This window comes from Nymphaea colorata, chromosome 12 (genome assembly GCF_008831285.2).
Source record: "Nymphaea colorata isolate Beijing-Zhang1983 chromosome 12, ASM883128v2, whole genome shotgun sequence".
Taxonomy (NCBI): domain Eukaryota; kingdom Viridiplantae; phylum Streptophyta; class Magnoliopsida; order Nymphaeales; family Nymphaeaceae; genus Nymphaea; species Nymphaea colorata.
The window spans coordinates 14,667,318-14,685,457 of record NC_045149.1 but is presented as its reverse complement, the minus strand read 5'-3'; the positions used below and the strand labels follow the sequence as shown (position 1 = coordinate 14,685,457).

The 18,140-nt window shown below is 42.2% G+C and overlaps 2 protein-coding genes and 1 long non-coding RNA gene across 7 annotated transcripts; all 3 read right to left on the bottom strand.

Moving 5' to 3' along the window:
- Positions 1 to 198: 198 nt before the first annotated feature.
- On the bottom strand, positions 199 to 9,809 carry LOC116266207 (cell number regulator 6-like). Of its 5 annotated transcripts, none has more exons than XR_007575032.1 (6): positions 9,647 to 9,809; positions 9,455 to 9,529; positions 8,911 to 9,181; positions 6,817 to 6,926; positions 6,661 to 6,719; positions 4,686 to 5,075 (listed from the first exon to the last, which is right to left on the bottom strand). XR_007575032.1 is itself a non-coding variant. In XM_031647323.1 (6 exons), exons 1-5 carry the CDS (start codon positions 9,687 to 9,689, stop codon positions 6,715 to 6,717), a joined length of 504 nt encoding a protein of 167 aa, XP_031503183.1. In that variant the 5' UTR covers positions 9,690 to 9,809; the 3' UTR covers positions 4,686 to 5,075; positions 6,674 to 6,714. The 5 variants fall into 5 exon arrangements, 3 of the variants coding, with proteins under 3 accessions (XP_049936914.1, XP_049936913.1, XP_031503183.1); XM_031647323.1 differs by having other exon boundaries at positions 6,674 to 6,719; XM_050080957.1 differs by lacking the exons at positions 4,686 to 5,075; positions 6,661 to 6,719 and adding an exon at positions 199 to 297.
- On the bottom strand, positions 2,516 to 3,246 carry LOC116266324 (uncharacterized). The gene is made up of 3 exons (XR_007575034.1): positions 3,204 to 3,246; positions 2,931 to 3,087; positions 2,516 to 2,740 (listed from the first exon to the last, which is right to left on the bottom strand). It is a non-coding gene; the product is annotated as an uncharacterized LOC116266324 (long non-coding RNA).
- Positions 9,810 to 10,956: 1,147 nt separating the features above from the next.
- LOC116265165 (leucine-rich repeat receptor-like protein kinase TDR) lies at positions 10,957 to 15,053 on the bottom strand. The gene is given in 3 exon segments (XM_031645696.2): positions 10,957 to 11,560; positions 12,173 to 13,906; positions 13,909 to 15,053. Coding segments are annotated over 3 exon segments (3,120 nt in total). The 5' UTR covers positions 14,909 to 15,053; the 3' UTR covers positions 10,957 to 11,174.
- Between the last annotated feature and the right edge of the window lie 3,087 nt (positions 15,054 to 18,140).

Below are 18,140 nucleotides of genomic sequence, written 5' to 3'. Positions count from 1 at the left end.
CAATTTGATTACGGCTCTCAAGGACTTGCACTCTCTATTCGTAGTCAGACTTCCTAATATTCAATTTGTCATTCTAATTTGCTTTATTGATCGAAAGCTCAAGTCCATGTTTTTTCCTATTTCACTGTTGACTTTCCTTTAGCATTGAAATTACGGTTATTTCAATTCGACAAACGCAAAGCAGATGTGTAGTAATACGATTGCACGAAAATGAAGCGAAATGGTTCGAGGAATCAACCTGAGTTTGATACCTGAGATCTTGTATGCCTGTGAATTGTGGAACTGAACCAGATCATTCTGCGATCAATGAAAGTTAGGATTCGCTTGTGAGCAACTGAGATATCCTTAACAACAAAAGCATGCATAAGCAATACAACGACCACCACTATTCACCTTTGGTAGCTATATCATTGCCATCCTTCATAATGCTGTCCAAAAGAATCTTGACGTTTGCACAAAAAAACTCCACCAAAATTAATGCCCTTTTAAGAACAAAAGGCCCCCTGCAACAGATAAAATACGATCTCAAACCAAACAAATAGTGACCTTCAACAACAGAGATTTTCACAATTTTTTTTTAAATCCTTTCCACCCAGTATTCCACACAATTCTAGCGGCTGAGATTCTAGCAGATATAAGAGCGTTGCACCATATCAGCTTAATAAGCTCCACTACATTGGGGTGTATTATGAAAATACCCAAATCGCATGAAAAGGGTACAGAAGTGCATACTGTTAATGTCATTTCATAATAATCCAAGTTCATATGCTCGAACTCTCTTGATTGTTGTCACACTAGACAGAGTGCAAAACAGCACAAGTGAAGTAGCGGTTTCAACTTTACTTACAGATGCCAGATGATTCTTCATCTAGCACCTTTCCCATAAATTTCCTACTAAAATGTGAAGTTTTGCAACGATTCATTTTTAGGCATTTTAATATGTGAAGAAAATTTAAGATGGCGATGACAATTAGCAGGCCTTACACAACATCTACTCAGGGTAAACCATAAAACCTCTGCCTCCTGCTCTTTGGAGGCAGTGTACGTTTCCCAAGCCAAACAAAGAAGTACATCAATGTTAGGTGCATTTTATGATATTTTACTGTATCATAGAACACAGTAACGTACCACAGTCGACAATATAATACTCGTAATGTAAATTGTGTACAGTTTCTTTCCTTTCTCTTTATAAAAAAAATATGCAAAAGCTTAGATCAACACATATTTATACCTTAGAAACCACCTCAAGTGGAAACCTAAGCCCTTTTGGATAACACACCAAAACTTAGGTTTAGCAAAGAAACCAAGTTTTTGAAGGAATCGGGTGGGTTTCCATGACTCGATAGGTAAAGAGAAACCTCAGTGCGAAGCTAGGTTTTGATCTAAACTTGATATAGATTTACAAGTGCTAACCTTGGGAAGCTAGAATAGGACCAAATCAGTACCTTATCGGAGGGCCACAAAATAGGGAGAGAACATTGCAACTCTATCCAATGTTTCTCAACAGGTTTTGTTCACCAAAGATAAAAATTAGCATGGAGCCATTTCTTCAATACACATGTTTATAATTTGCAGTTTATTGAGAGGCAGGTATGACATTAGTTGCACATTGCCTGTATTAATGAATAAATGTTTTGTGCACAGTTCATACTTACTCTCCCTAATGGCACACCATAATTTTCCATCGAGTGCCTTTTCGCGTTATAAATTTCATACCAAGTCCAAAAGAAAAAATTATGGTAAAAGATGTTTTTTGCACCCATATTCTTTTTGCAACCACCTCATATGGGAATACAAATGTTTCAACGCCAGAAACAAAAAAGAGACAGTAACTTCTATCCAACGAAAGTGCAGGGCCTTTATAAAACTGTACATAAAACATGCATACTCACCTGTATTATGTATCATGTATCGGCAAGGTGTCCAATCCCAGTTCACAGCTAAATATAGAAACTTGTGGGGTCGGCATGAACTTCAAGTGTATCCTTGCCTTCCCCTGTTTAACCTACTAGACACATGCTCATTCAAACAAGTCATTTACCACATACCTACTAGACTGAGTTTAACTGCTTTGAAGTTGAGACATATTTAATTGCCGGGATAGTACTTCCGCGAGGTGAAATTTCCCTAAGGTGTGCTTGCACTCAAAACTTGGGTGAAGAAATTTGGATGTCTTTCCTACCAACCTTTCCTTAACCGATTCCAAGTATAAAAGGATGTATGGTGGTGAAAGAAGTCTTGAATTTCCTCACCACGTGGTATGCTGCCTTCACTAGTGAAAATAACCGATAAGCTTTACAAGGGTGTAAAGATTATTCAGACAATCAAAGCATGCTCTAATAAAGATAACACAATTCTAACATCACAAAAAGGGCAGGGTAGCACTTTGAGAAATGGCAAGAGTGTGCCATGGACAATAATATTTCAAAAACATATGCATGGGCGTCTGTCACAGAGAGAGAAAGAGAACCTTAAATGATATTTCCTACGCAATTTTTGCTGAAATAGGCCCTGTAGATGCCACACACCCACCAAGTGAGCAGCAATCCTGCACCGATCAGGAACGACGTTGAGGGATCAATGCCACGGTGATGGAGTATTGCAGTTGCTGTTGAACGTGCTGTGCCGCCCTCAACAAATATGGCATGACAAATACAAGGCCTAGTCCACGGAATGACTTCCCTCAAATTTTCAAGATTTCGACCAAATAGCACACATGGGCAAAACAGTCCCTGCCAACCTGCAATTACAAGCCAGATGAGTATTCCTTCACATTTAGGGTTATCCGCCATCTCCAAAAATGATCCAGAAAACCCTTCTTCTGTTCTTATCAGAAAACCCAAATAGCCCAGCAATACTGGTACTTCTCTTCCCTCTCTTGTTCCAGAAATACAAATCAACAGAAACCCACTTCAAATTTAAATCCCAACCTCCTCAAAAATGACCAGAGTCACGAGCCCCTGCTGAACATTCACAAGAAAAGACGATGAAATGCGAAGGTTGGAGCGATACCCTCTTTCGTTTTCGACCTCAGGGATCCCGATTGATGAGCAATCCTCACGTTCGCAAGCCGAAACAGCAAAAGATCTTCAGGCCCATAAGAAGGAAATACATACAGAACCAATTAGTGTAAAATGGTGAAAGGAAAGACGAAAGCAGGAGGTAGGAGAAGCGTTGAGCAATAATGAAAATGAAAAACCTACCTCGCAAGGAAGGAAGCCAACGGATTTGACGCGCAATTTCCAACCTAGATCAAGATGTCTTGGACAAGAGGGAATGAGTGGTCAGATTGTGGAATCCATTGACAACCTGTTATTCGGATCCGGTTCTCAGTTCATTGTTGATGTCGGACACATGTGCTCTCAGTCGTACCTCAATACGTACCCTGGCTTGGGCATTGGGTTCCGGATCCGTAATAGAGCCAGAGTAAAGTAGGTTTGGGTGGATAAAGGAGAATTAACTACGGGACAAATGAAGACGGGAGAACTAGAAAACCTGGTTTTCTTTATTCTTTATTCTTTAATTTTTAAAATCGTGTTTGCACTCTAGAACAAGCTTTTTTATAAATCAAGTTTTTAAAACCCTCGTTTTTCCTTTGTTAGCTAGTTAAAACAACGTTTGGTAAGAAAAAATTTGATAAAAAATTAAAGAAAAAAAGGGGTTCATGCCACTGGAGTGGAGGACCTTTTTCTTTAAAAAGGACTTGGTTGGATTGGCAAGTGAGGATTTAAGTGGATTAGATTCATCCAATTTAAAATAAGTTTAATTTTAGTTAATATCCTATATTCAATCTCCATAAGTTTTGAACATGAATTTTAAATATAGTATAATGTGCTTGGTATTCAATTCTGCATTGAAAAATTGGATACAAGTTCGGGCACGAATTTAAAAGTTGGATTTAGTTTTCAAATTAAAATTTTAAATTTGAAAATGATATAAATTTGGTTACCTTTGTATTTAAATCTGAATTCGTATCCAAATATGCATACACACCCCGAATCCGATGTGGTAAATACTACATCCGATTCTATGATTTGTTGGAATCCCTATAGGCACGTTAATGGTGATTAGGCTGTAAATGGATGGGAAATGTTACATGATTTTGGGCCCCAAATTGTTTATTGTATTGGAGCATTTAGTTAATTTTGATTTGAAATCCATAGATTTGACATGCACGTCTTGTTCATTTGGCAAAAGATTCATTTATAGTTCATCAAACAAAAGATCTTTACTTGGACGTAAGATCTGTAATTAAATTCCTCAACTTACCTTACTACATTGAGAAAAGGTCCGATTTAAAATGGAAAGGGGAAGGATCTGTTCTTAAACCCACAGTTCTCAAATCCGGAGAATGTTAAATCAAGAGCAGCAATCACTGCCCCCTTTGAAAAACAAATATTCATTGTTCTTAAGCCTCACAGGTTTAAGTATCAAAAATTTTTTATGAAATGAATTTTGATGTCACAATGCAATTCTGACATCCTCTAACTCAACCGTCTTAAGCCGCAAATAATTTTTTCTCCTAACTCAATGGAAGGGTCAACAAAAAGAAAGATTAGCAGATAGAATCAAGGGAGTCTTCACCAACTCAACGGTCAACACAAACTATTAGAATTCAATCTGTGTATAGGACAGTGTGAGTCAATACATCAGATTAAAAGTCTGAACAATGTAAACATTATTTCTATATAGATAATAAAAAAAAAAGGCAAGAGAAACACCGGCCGATCAAAGAATCCAGTTCAATTCAATTTCAATATAGTACATGAACGCTAACTTTTACTTACACCATGGTTGTCGATGTCGTGAACATAAGCACTTACCACCTTTCTCTTTGGCTATGCTTCTTGCAGCATGGAGACGACATCACGTATGGATGACCGGACGGCCGGGCATCGGGTTGTGCACAGCAGCGCCACCATGAAGACCAGCAGGCAGCATCATCTCCTCGTGGACATAGCTGCAGTTGACCCGTGTCCTTGTCCAACACTTCCAGCACCCCGTCCTTGGTCAGAAACTTGTGGCAAACCCAGTCCACGATGCAGTTGACGATGCCTAACTCGGCATCCACCGACCTAATGATCTCCGTTATAACCACAGAATTACCAAGCAAAAAACAGATAGTAGTAGTGTATGAAGCTCTACAGGTATACTTTCACTTGAAAAGTGTACTGATTAAAGAAATTCCAAATGTGGGTTGGAAATGAGAAATGAAAAGAACCTCCAAAAAATAGTTTGAAAATCCTACGCAATCTAAAATTGAACTCTATTTCTACCTCCAGTCCATATAAAGAAGAAGGGCACCATGAAGAAGTGCCCCCAATGTGAATTTAATAAATAAGAAGTCCCTTCTCTTTAGTTTTAAAGTCGCTTACTGTGCTAGAATAGTCTCATGCTTCGAGACTGAAATTATATTGAATTTGCATTTAGAAAAGCGTTTATGGAACTCGGTAAAGCAAAAACATATAGACATCTTCTACCTCCACCTCCTAAGTGAGGGTAGGGCTTTTCGTAGACGATTTCCTGCTTGGCTTTAATGATGAGAAAGTGACCTCTTGGTCTTTGAATACATGCCCACCAGAAGCCTTGACATATTCCTCTTTGGTGTGTGTGTGTGCGCTATCATGATAGGGTGTTGCACTGGCACATGATTTTAAAGTTTAAAAAGAGAGAGAATCATAGTCACCTGGTTCATTTTCTAGTCAAATGATCGAAGCTGGAGTAAGGCGGAGACTGACTACAATGAACTACATTTTTACAGATCAAACAAGTTAAAGAAACCAAAACAAGACGGCTTTCCGTCAAGAAATTGATTTCAAGGTAGAAGTAATCTGAATTGTTGTTGCTAATGTTATTGTTTTGAATCCAAGACGCATCTTTGGTGTGAAAACACAGGTCTTGTCGGCACCGGAAGCAACACAGACGCACCAACAAGCACTAGAAGAACGGATGACATGGTTGGAAATAACCACCGTTATAAGTCTATACCGGTGGTTTTCGTGGTCGCTATACGAACTTATACCGGTGCCAGAGTTCGCAGCTATAGCCCACTTATAGCGGTGTTCTTGATCACCGGCATAGGCCTTCACCGCTATAGACTTATAACGGTGATTATTTTCACCGCTATACCTTACCATACGCAGACTTACGCGTTGCAAAGAACATAGGCCATTGTTGTTTGAAGCGCACGCCCCATTAACGAGGCGTGCACCTCAAGCGCCTGCTAATCTCATTCTCCATCTCTTTTGAGATTAACGCTTATATCTCATTCCATTTTCTTATTTCGTATAGTCACGTTTTTGTTTTTGTTTACTTTTTGGTACAAGGAGGTTCATGCTTAAACAAATCGATCTGTTAAATAAACTATTTATGGAAAATAGACTTAGCTGTTAAATAAACTATTTATGGAAAATAGACTTAGCAATTTGATTACGGCTCTCAAGGAACTTGCACTCTCTATTCGTAGTCAGACTTCCTAATATTCAATTTGTCATTCTAATTTGCTTTATTGATCGAAAGCTCAAGTCCATGTTTTTTCCTATTTCACTTGTTGACTTTCCTTTAGCATTGAAATTACGGTTATTTCAATTTCGACAAACGCAAAGCAGATGTAGTAATACGATTGCACGAAAATGAAGCGAAATGGTTCGAGGAATCAACCTGAGTTTGATACCTGAGATCTTGTATGCCTGTGAATTGTGGAACTGAACCAGATCATTCTGCGATCAATGAAAGTTAGGATTCGCTTGTGAGGCAACTGAGATATCCTTAACAACAAAAGCATGCATGAGCAATACAACGACCACCACTATTCACCTTTGGTAGCTATATCATTGCCATCCTTCATAATGCTGTCCAAAAGAATCTTGACGTTTGCACAAAAAAACTCCACCAAAATTAATGCCCTTTTAAGAACAAAAGGCCCCCTGCAACAGATAAAATACGGATCTCAAACCAAACAAATAGTGACCTTCAACAACAGAGATTTTCACAATTTTTTTTTTAAATCCTTTCCAACCCAGTATTCCACACAATTCTAGCGGCTGAGATTCTAGCAGATATAAGAGCGTGCACCATATCAGCTTAATAAGCTCCACTACATTGGGGTGTATTATGAAAATACCCAAATCGCATGAAAAGGGTACAGAAGTGCATACTGTTAATGTCATTTCATAATAATCCAAAGTTCATATGCTCGAACTCTCTTGATTGTTGTCACACTAGACAGAGTGCAAAACAGCACAAGTGAAGTAGACGGTTTCAACTTTACTTACAGATGCCAGATGATTCTTCATCTAGCACCTTTCCCATAAATTTTCCTACTAAAATGTGAAGTTTTGCAACGATTCATTTTTAGGCATTTTAATATGTGAAGAAAATATTAAGATGGCGATGACAATTAGCAGGCCTTACACAACATCTACTCAGGGTAAACCATAAAACCTCTGCCTCCTGCTCTTTGGAGGCAGTGTACGTTTCCCAAGCCAAACAAAGAAGTACATCAATGTTAGGTGCATTTTATGATATTTTACTGTATCATATGAGACACAGTAACGTACCACAGTCGACAATATAATACTCGTAATGTAAATTGTGTACAGTTTCTTTCCTTTCTCTTTATAAAAAAAATATGCAAAAAGCTTTAGATCAACACATATTATACCTTAGAACCACCTCAAGTGGAAACCTAAGCCCTTTTGGATAACACACCAAAACTTAGGTTTAGCAAAGAAACCAAGTTTTTGAAGTGAATCGGGTGGGTTTCCATGACTCGATAGGTAAAGAGAAACCTCAGTGCGAAGCTAGGTTTTGATCTAAACTTGATATAGATTTACAAGTGCTAACCTTGGGAAGCTAGAATAGGACCAAATCAGTACCTTATCGGAGGGCCACAAAATAGGGAGAGAACATTGGCAACTCTATCCAATGTTTCTCAAACAGGTTTTGTTCACCAAAGATAAAAAATTAGCATGGAGCCATTTCTTCACATACACATTGTTTTATAATTTGCAGTTTATTGAGAGGCAGGTATGACATTAGTTGCACATTGCCTGTATTAATGAATAAATGTTTTGTGCACAGTTCATACTTACTCTCCCTAATGGCACACCATAATTTTCCATCGAGTGCCTTTTCGCGTTATAAATTTTCATACCAAGTCCAAAAGAAAAAATTATGGTAAAAGATGTTTTTTGCACCCATATTCTTTTTGCAACCACCTCATATGGGAATACAAATGTTTCAACGCCAGAAACAAAAAAGAGACAGTAACTTCTATCCAACGAAAGTGCAGGGCCTTTATAAAACTGTACATAAAACATGCATACTCACCTGTATTATGTATCATGTATCGGCAAGGTTGTCCAATCCCAGTTCACAGCTAAATATAGAAACTTGTGGGGTCGGCATGAACTTCAAGTGTATCCTTGCCTTCCCCTGTTTAACCTACTAGACACATGCTCATTCAAACAAGTCATTTACCACATACCTACTAGACTGAGTTTAACTGCTTTGAAGTTGAGACATATTTAATTGCCGGGATAGTACTTCCGCGAGGTGAAATTTCCCTAAGGTGTGCTTGCACTCAAAACTTGGGTGAAGAAATTTGGATGTCTTTCCTACCAACCTTTCCTTAACCGATTCCAAGTATAAAAGGATGTATGGTGGTGAAAGAAGTCTTGAATTTCCTCACCACGTGGTATGCTGCCTTCACTAGTGAAAATAACCGATAAGCTTTACAAGGGTGTAAAGATTATTCAGACAATCAAAGCATGCTCTAATAAAGATAACACAATTCTAACATCACAAAAAGGGCAGGGTAGCACTTTGAGAAATGGCAAGAGTGTGCCATGGACAATAATATTTCAAAAACATATGCATGGGCGTCTGTCACAGAGAGAGAAAGAGAACCTTAAATGATATTTCCTACGCAATTTTTGCTGAAATAGGCCCCTGTAGATGCCACACACCCACCAAGTGAGCAGCAATCCTGCACCGATCAGGAACGACGTTGAGGGATCAATGCCACGGTGATGGAGTATTGCAGTTGCTGTTGAACGTGCTGTGCCGCCCTCAACAAATATGGCATGACAAATACAAGGCCTAGTCCACGGAATGACTTCCCTCAAATTTTCAAGATTTCGACCAAATAGCACACATGGGCAAAACAGTCCCTGCCAACCTGCAATTACAAGCCAGATGAGTATTCCTTCACATTTAGGGTTATCCGCCATCTCCAAAAATGATCCAGAAAACCCCTTCTTCTGTTCTTATCAGAAAACCCAAATAGCCCAGCAATACTGGTACTTCTCTTCCCTCTCTTGTTCCAGAAATACAAATCAACAGAAACCCACTTCAAATTTAAATCCCAACCTCCTCAAAAATGACCAGAGTCACGAGCCCCTGCTGAACATTCACAAGAAAAGACGATGAAATGCGAAGGTTGGAGCGATACCCTCTTTCGTTTTCGACCTCAGGGATCCCGATTGATGAGCAATCCTCACGTTCGCAAGCCGAAACAGCAAAAGATCTTCAGGCCCCATAAGAAGGAAATACATACAGAACCAATTAGTGTAAAATGGTGAAAGGAAAGACGAAAGCAGGAGGGAGGAGAAGCGTTGAGCAGTAATGAAAATGAAAAACTAACCTCGCAGGAAAGGAAGCCAACGGATTTGACGCGCAATTTCCATTCCAACCTAGCGTCTTGAACAAGAGGGAATGAGTGGTCAGATCCATTGACAAACTGTTATTCGGATCCGCTTCACAGTTCCTTGTTGACATCCGATACATTCCCTCTCAGTCGTAGCCAATACGTACCCAGGCTTGGGTCTTGGGTCCCGGATCTGTAATAGAGCCCGAATAAAGTAGGCTTGGGTGGATCAGAGAGAACTCAGAGAATTAACTACGGGACAACTGAAGACGAGAGAACTAGAAAACCTGGTTTTCTTTTTTCTTACTTCTTTACTTTTTAAAAATCGTGTTTGCACTCTAGGACAGGCTATTTTGCAAATCAAGTTTTCAAAACCCTCGTTTTTCCTTTGTTAGCTAGTTAAAGCAATGTTTGGTAAGATAAAAAAATTAAAGAAATATCGGGTTCATGAGACTGGTGTAAAGGACCTCTTTCTCTAAAAGAAATTGGTTGGATTGGCAAGTGAGGACCTAAATGGATTAGATTCATCCAATTCAACATAAGTTCAATTTTAGTTAATATCCTACATTCAATTTCCATAAGTTTTGAACATCGATTTTAAATATAGTATAATTGCTTGGTATTCAGTTGTGGATTGAAAAATTGGATACAAATTCGGGCACGAATTTAAATTTTGGATTTAGATTTCAAATTAAAATTTTAAATTTAGATGTGATATAAATTTGGTTGCCTTTGTATTTAAATCTGGATTCGTATCGAAATATGTAAACACACCACGAATCCGATATGGTAAATACTACGTCCGATTCTATGATTTGTTGAAATCCCTATAGGCACGTTAATGGTGACTAGTTTATAAACGGATGGGAAATGTTACCTGATGTTGGGCTCCAAATTGTCTATTGTATTGGAGCATTTAGTTCATTTTGATTTGAAATCCGCAGATTTGACATGCATGTTTTGTTGATTTGGTAAAAGATTCATCTACAGTTCATAAAACTAAGGATCTTAGCTCGGACTTAAGATCTATAATTAAAATCCTCAGGTTGCCTTGTTGCAATTGAAAGGGGAAGGATTTGTTCTTAAACCCACAATTCTCAAAACGGAGAATTTGTGATCAAGAGCAGCAATCACTGGCGCCTTTGAAAGACAAAATTTTCTTCGTTGTTAAGCCTCACAGGTTTCAGTTTAAATGAATTTTGATGTCACAATGCAATTCTGACATCCTCTAACTCAACAGCCTTAAGCCGCAATTGATTTTTTCTCTGAACTCAATGGAAGGGTCAACATAAAGAAAGATCAACAGATAGAATCAAGGGAATCTTCACCAACTCAACAGTCAATACAAACTATTACAATTCAATCTGTGTATAGGACAGCGTGAGTCAATACATCACGACTGAAAGTCTGAACCCTGTAAACCTTCTTTCTATATAGATAATAAAAAAGAAAAAAAGAAGTAAAGAGAAGGCACCGGCCTATCGAATCCTCTACTTCAATTCTTCTTCAATACAATACCCGAACGTTAACTTTTATTTACACCATGGCTGTCGATGCCATGAAGATCAGAAGTGTTTACCGCCTTTCTCTTTGGCTTTGCTTCTTGCAGCATGGAGACGACATCACGCATGGACGGCCGGTCGGCCGGGCATCGGGTTGTGCAGAGCAGTGCCACCCTCAAGACCAGCAGCATCTCTTCACGGACGGAGCCGCAGTCAGCCCCTGCGTCCTTGTCCAACACTTCCACCACCCCTTCCTTGGTCTGGATCTTGTTCCGAACCCAATCCACGATGCTGTTGCCGTCCCCGTACTCGGCATCCACCGACCTTCTGCCGCTGATGATCTCCATCAGAACCACGCCGAAGCTGTAGATGTCGCTTTTCTCATCTACTTGCAGTGTGTACGCGTACTCTGCAACAGAGAAATACCATGGCATGCATCAATATTGTGCTTCTTTTTCTCGTAAAAAAAAAAGATTAATTATAACATTTTCATGCACCATGAGTTCTCAAGATAGTGACATGCAAATGTAGGAATCACAACCTTCGATGGGATCACCTTCAAACGATCTGGGTTCGAACCCACGTCCGGCTTTTGCGTGTCTCTGGACCTGACTCATGGGACCCAGTGAGAACGTTTGTCTTCCTTTTGACTTGTTACTTTTGGTACTTGGGAACAAATACTAACATGGACAGACCAAATAGGGAACAAACCGTACAAGTTGTTCCCGAAATAGAGCGTCGTCTAAGGAACTCACTTAGACCCACTGTTGGTACTTGCCCTGCCGAGGTTCTGGCCCAACTCAATTGGACGTACCCGGTGGGACCAAATCGGTCCTGGACTAACCGATCCAGTATATATATGTGGTGTTTGAATTGGATATAAGGCTTTAAAGAAATAAGAACATGGTAGAATACACTACATATGTCATATGATTTATGAGGAACACATGGTTCATTTTAACAAAGACCATTTCAATGACTGCATTAAGATCTTTAATGGTGATCAAGGCGAGAGCAATACCGGGAGCGATGTAACCGTAGGAGCCGGCGATGACGGACATGGACCCATTGGAGTCGTCCAGCAGCTTCGCGACCCCGAAGTCGGCGACTCGAGCCTCCAGGTCCGCGTCCAGCAGGATATTGCTCGGCTTCAGATCTCGATGCACGATCACCGGCTTGCAGTCGTGGTGTAGGTACTTGATCCCCTCCGCCACCCCCACCGCGATCTTGTACCGCGTCACCCAGTCGCCGGCCGACCCCGCCCCGCCTTCCTTCTTTCGATCACCGCCCTCGCCTCGTTGACGGAACGGCGGCACTCCGGTCTTCTTGCCGTGCAACCAGCCGTCGAGGTTGCCGTTGGGCATGTACTCGTACAGCAGCAGAGACGTATCGCCGTTGCTGCAGCACCCCAAGAGACGCACGATGTTCCGGTGCCTCACCCTCCCCAGGACCTCCACTTCCGATAGGACGCCGCGGCCGTCGGACTTTTCGGCTCTGTCCTTGCACGGCCTCGCCCAGAGTTTCTTGACGGCGATGACATCACCGCCCGACATGGACGCGCGGTACACTGTTCCCGCCGATCCCATGCCGACGATATCCTCGCTGCAGTTCAGGCACTGCACCACCTCGTCTACGGTGAAATTCAGTCGCTGGAAGGCCGTCATCGTCCAAGGTCCCATCTTCATCTCTTCTTTGTAGTTCCGGCGGATGCCGTGGATGACGCACCTCCGATGCAACACACGACTGCCGGCGACCAGGGCGAACATCCCGGTCGTTAGTGCCACCGCAAGAATCCAAACCAAGGGGCCTGCTGTCTTCTTTGCGTGTTGCTGGTCTGGTGCATGCTTCGACGCAACATCGGTGGGCTCCGGGCAACGTCGAAGGATGAGGCCACAAAGGTCTGGGTTCCCCGCGAATGACGACGGTTGGAGAAGTTGAAATACCGGGCCCGACAACGGCACCCTGCCTGACAGTGAGTTGTAAGAGACATTGAAGCTCTCGAGCGTGGTGCAGTTCGCGAATACCTCTGGTATCTTGCCTGAGAGGGAGTTCTGCGAAAGATCAACTTCGGTTATTGCCGGAATTGTGGCCAGCTCCGACGGGATTTGGCCGGAGAGCGAATTCTTGCTCAACTGAATGCTCACCAACTTCTTGCAATTTCCAATATCTTCCGGCACGCTTCCGCTCAGACGATTGCCATCGAGTTCGATCTTATAGATACTTTGGCACCCATCGAGGAACGCTGGTATTCTTCCCTTCAAATTACAGTAACTCGCCGAGAAGATCTCAAGACTAGGAAAGTGCCAAATGCGATCAGGAAGTGCCACCGCAAATCGATTGTTCGATATGTTCAGGAACTGCAATCGCGGTGCCTGACTGATGTCGTCGGGAATCCGGCCAGAGAAACTGTTCCGGCTCAGATCAACGTACGTTAGATTGGATAAGGAGCCGAACCCACTGGGGATCTCGCCGGACAACAGGTTATTCTCCGCCCTGAATCGCCACAGTAAGGTGCAGTTCGCTAGCGAGCGGGGAATTGGACCGGTGAGGAGGTTGTCGAAGAGGATCAACCGGTAGAGCTTTTGCCCGGTACAAAGCGTATCTGGAATCGGACCGGCGAGGAAGTTGGACGAGACATCGAGATGCGCGAGTCGTCCATTGAGTCCAAGCCGCGGTGGAATCCGTCCTGTGAGCGAGTTGTTCCACAAGCGCAGGGCTTCCAAATTGGGCAGGTCCGCCAAGCCGTCTGGTATGCCCCCGCCAGACGATTGGTCATGAGATTGAGGAGGGTTAGGTTCTTTAGTAGTGAAATTCCGTCGGGAATATCGCCGGAGATCTGATTCTCCGACAGGTCAAGAAAGGCGAGTGATGAGAGTCGGGCAATCTCCGGTGGGATGGGACCCGTCAACTGGTTCTTGAAGAGGAACAACGTATTGAGACGTGTGAGGTTACATATCTCTAGTGGGATAGGTCCAGAGAGGTTGGCGGACGAGACGTCGAGGTAAGTCAGGGCCGTGATCGACCCGAGTTCGGCAGGGAGCCCCCCGGAGTAGTTGTTGTAGCCGATCTCCAGGTGCTCGAGCAGGGTGAGGTTGCCGAGCTGCGGTGGCAGGAAGCCGGTGAGGACGTTCCCGGCGAGGTAGAGGTATCGAAGAGTCGGAAAACCACCATAGCTGGCTGGAACACTATCGGTGAAGTAACTTCCCCCAAGATCCAGGTGCTGTATCGAAGGTGGCAGCAGAGAGGGTAGCGGTCCCGTGAAACTGTTGCTAAAGGCGGAGAAGTAGACGAGGGAATGGAGGCCTTCGAAGCCCGAAGGGAAGGAGGAATTGAATTTGTTATGATTGATGTCGAGGGTTCTGAGGGATGGTAAATTGAATATGTTCGGCTGGAGTGGGCCCTCGAAGGCATTGTGGCTGAGGTTCAGGTGGCGGAGCTGATGGAGCAGGCGGATCTCCGGCGAGATGGTGCCTGAGAGGTTGCGGTTGGAGAGGTTCAGACTTATAACATTGAAAGTTCGGGGTTGGCAGGTGACGCCGGACCAGCTACACCATGGTGGCTTAGCGTAGGTGCCGGCAAATATAACGGTTGTGTTCTTCCAGTCGAGAAGGGTATTGGAAGGGTCTGAGAATGAGGATTTTAGAGAGAGGAGGGAAAACAGTGTGGTATGGATGGTAGCGGACAAGGTTAAGCGTGTGAGGAGAAGGAGGTACAGAAGAAGGAGAAGGTGGTGGTGGCGGCGGCGGTAGTCGAGCATGGTGGTAGTTTAGAGTGTGTGCTAAGAAACGGCCGGCATGGACATCCGTTAATTTAAAGGAGGAAGTTGTTGCAGAGAACTCAGTACATGATGATGACTACCATGGGCATCTCTTGACGACGCAAATCCCTTTCTCTCTCTTTGTGGGGTGGAATAGTAAAGACTGCCCACAAGAAATGCTCTCCTGAGGACATTAAGGGACAGTCTGATCCTTCTGCCACTAATTGTTCTCTTTAATTTTGGCTTTCTTCTTTTCTACAAGTGTTAACACTAGGCCAACTTTATTTTGCAATAAAGGTTAGTTCAATGCACCTGAATTTGGTAAAACCATTTCAACACTCAAAGCTTGTGAACTGTGAATTCGAGCAAATCAATGCGTATTTATCAATGGTTAGTTCAGTAACCACAGTTACATCTTTAAGTAATCCCACTGAATTCAAGTCCCACTAAGTTCCACCGGTGTGCTTGAGATTTTGAGAGAGAGAGAGAGAGAGTTCATTGTTTAGATAATCTTTCTTTCTGAATTTGTACTGCAGCTGTGCCCAAACAAAGAGAATATCGACATGAGACAGCGTTCTTTTTTCGCGTGATGTGGTCTTTTGAAAAAAAGGGGGTTGGCAAAGGGAAGCCAACCCTGCCATCCTTCTTCTGTACTTGTTCATGATCTCCTAGGAAGAGGTGGGCACCAGATATGACGCAGTGAACAGAGATACAGTAGTTCCCTCCTCACTGTACGCCAACTTCTTGATCTTCTTCACTGCTACCGTTAGGTGCTTTCGTTGAGTATCCCTTCGATCGGTCTACTCAGATGCTGCATTGACCTGACTTAGTTGGTAGCGCATTACCATCTTTCACTAACTGTTTGATACTTCAACAGTACCCATCGTTACCCAACTCAACCGAGCAGTATGTATAGAATCCTTCTCGTAGGTACACCAGCATTTGGTCCATTATTCAACAGTTGCAGTCAGAAATCAAACTCTGCACACACACACAAAAGGATCTCCACATCACACGTTCAATTGTACCTCGTGTGAGTCGGTGCAGTCAAACTCGCTTCTAGATAATCATCTGCCCAGGAGTTAGCAGATCTCTCTCTCTCTCTCTCTCTCTCTCTCTGTGGTTGACGTCAGTGGTTCATTGAAGGTGATTTAAGAGGAGTTGCGAGACGTTTTAAAATAGCAAGTTGTTCACTAACCCCAAAGGGACATCATTGCCTCGTTTAATGGTGCATTAATTTCTGGGAGAAAAAGCCTTCCACTCCACACGTAGAGAGACCTTCTCTCTGCTGATGCTGCTCATCTGTACCTGTTCCAAGCTAATGGGCGTTCATCGTTACTTGACTGGTGGGAGAGAGAGAGAGGGAGATATGAAAGTCTGTAAATGACATTGTAATATGGTCATATTCATTGAGAAGACCTCCAACAGTGGACGATTTCGTGTTTTACAAACTTACATGATCAAGGAATGGTACTCGAAATTAGCAAAGACTCTGCCCCTTTTGCTCTCTACCTATGATACTAATTGAAGTACACTAGCACGCATAGATTCTGAAGTATATCGTGTGATGAAATATATATATATATATATAATGTTCATTGTTTTGGTAAGAAGGTAGGATGAATATCATGGCATCATAGCTAGCCTTACAGGATGTTGGGCATGGGCAAGCAGCCATCATCACTCATCGATTCTCCTCCGTAGTGCAGGCTATTAAGAACTATTATTCATGATGTCAGTGTTTGGAGCACAACCATGGCCCCTTTCGGGACACACCAAAAATTATATCAGCAAACTCATGCAAAACCAAAGACGTGAACGTTACTCTTCCTTCGCATGCATTAGAGTGAATCCATTGATTGTGTCCTCTTTTTTTCACATTCTGAAATCATTTCATGAACTCCAGAGACTCGCATTTGCTGATCAGCTTCTTCTTCCGAGGCCCATCTGCGGCTGACATACTCCACAGACTGAAGATTAATTGTTTCTTCGATCCCCACCTTGGATTTCAGTGAGCTTCACATCATTTCGTACCGATCACATTGCAGAGCAACAGTTTCTGCAGAAACGAATGCTATTTAGATAGATCGAGCTAGTATACATGTCAATTGCTGGTCGTTTCTGCATCTGACGATTAGATGGTGGAAACTATATAATCAAATCACTTGGTCTGCCGGCGAACCAAGCAGCCATCTTTGATTATAATCTCTCCCTCGCTCTCATGTATGAACAGTGAGCCCCTGGGGAAAGGAACCAAGGAAGGTCTCGAATGCAAGTAAAGGCTGGCACAAACTGCCAACCAAGTTGCACGCCGTGGGGCTCGACCTACCACTGCTTTTTTTTACTTCTTCCACCCACCTCCTTGACCACACCCATCCTTGCTCCTCCCCTTTCCCATCATTCATCTTATCCTACTGTAATAATAAAAATAAAAATAAAAATAATAAAAATAACAATAATATTATTATTATTATTATGATTTAATAATGTTGTTTTAAATAAATGCTAATTCTAATTTTGACATAGTCGTTCTGATATTGGAGAGGGTGAGGACTTGTAGGATCCAATTCTCCTTGTGGATCCTTTGGGGGGGACATTATCTGGGGCGGGCCTACGAGATAGGGCCAAATTTGTTCAGACCATGAGTAAATGTAAGGTGGCCCACGCACGAGGTGCTTTTGAATCTTGGATCCTCCTGTCTATCCTGCTCGTCATTATACCGAAGTTGGTCCACAACCAACTGCTTTTCTACCGAGTACGAATCCGCGCATCAAGTGAGATCCGGGTCAGGATGGACTGGATCTGACTTAATCAGATCCAATAGCAAGGCAGAGGCCCATCCCAAATTTTGATTCAACGGACTGCCATTCCTAGCTGTATAGGAATATGAATTCATATCAGTAATTAAGGCTTAAGAATGTTGGAGTGTGGAGCATGATCTATTATTCTTTAATTTTAAGGTTGGGTATTCATATAATTTGATTTTTTTTAAGGGTTTGCCCTAATCCCCATGTTTACGCAGAGGTGGTTTCTTGTATTCTTTGATTTTCCAATGGTAATAAAAAAGATCCTTTGCGATCATGGAGATAGAAGAACTTTGTTTTCGAACCACGTAAAATCTTTATGTTTTTAACACAGAGTGAGAGGGCTTCGTTTCTAACAAATAAAAAACCAGCTGGATTAGCTACAAAATGTGAAAATAGAGAAGTGAAAATAAAATCCTATAGCTATA

What these genes read in the sequence shown, in the direction of transcription:
- LOC116266207 (XM_050080957.1), bottom strand. Translation starts at nt 9,689, where the DNA reads ATGGAAATTGCGCGTCAAATCCGTTGGCTTCCTTTCCTGCGAG. An exon ending in TTGGCTTCCTTTCCTGCGAG is followed by an intron (nt 9,530 to 9,646) that starts GTTAGTTTTTCA and finishes TGGGGCCTGAAG; the next exon opens with ATCTTTTGCTGTTTCGGCTT. An exon ending in CGTAGGAAATATCATTTAAG is followed by an intron (nt 6,927 to 8,910) that starts GTTCTCTTTCTC and finishes TATCTGTTGCAG; the next exon opens with GGGGCCTTTTGTTCTTAAAA.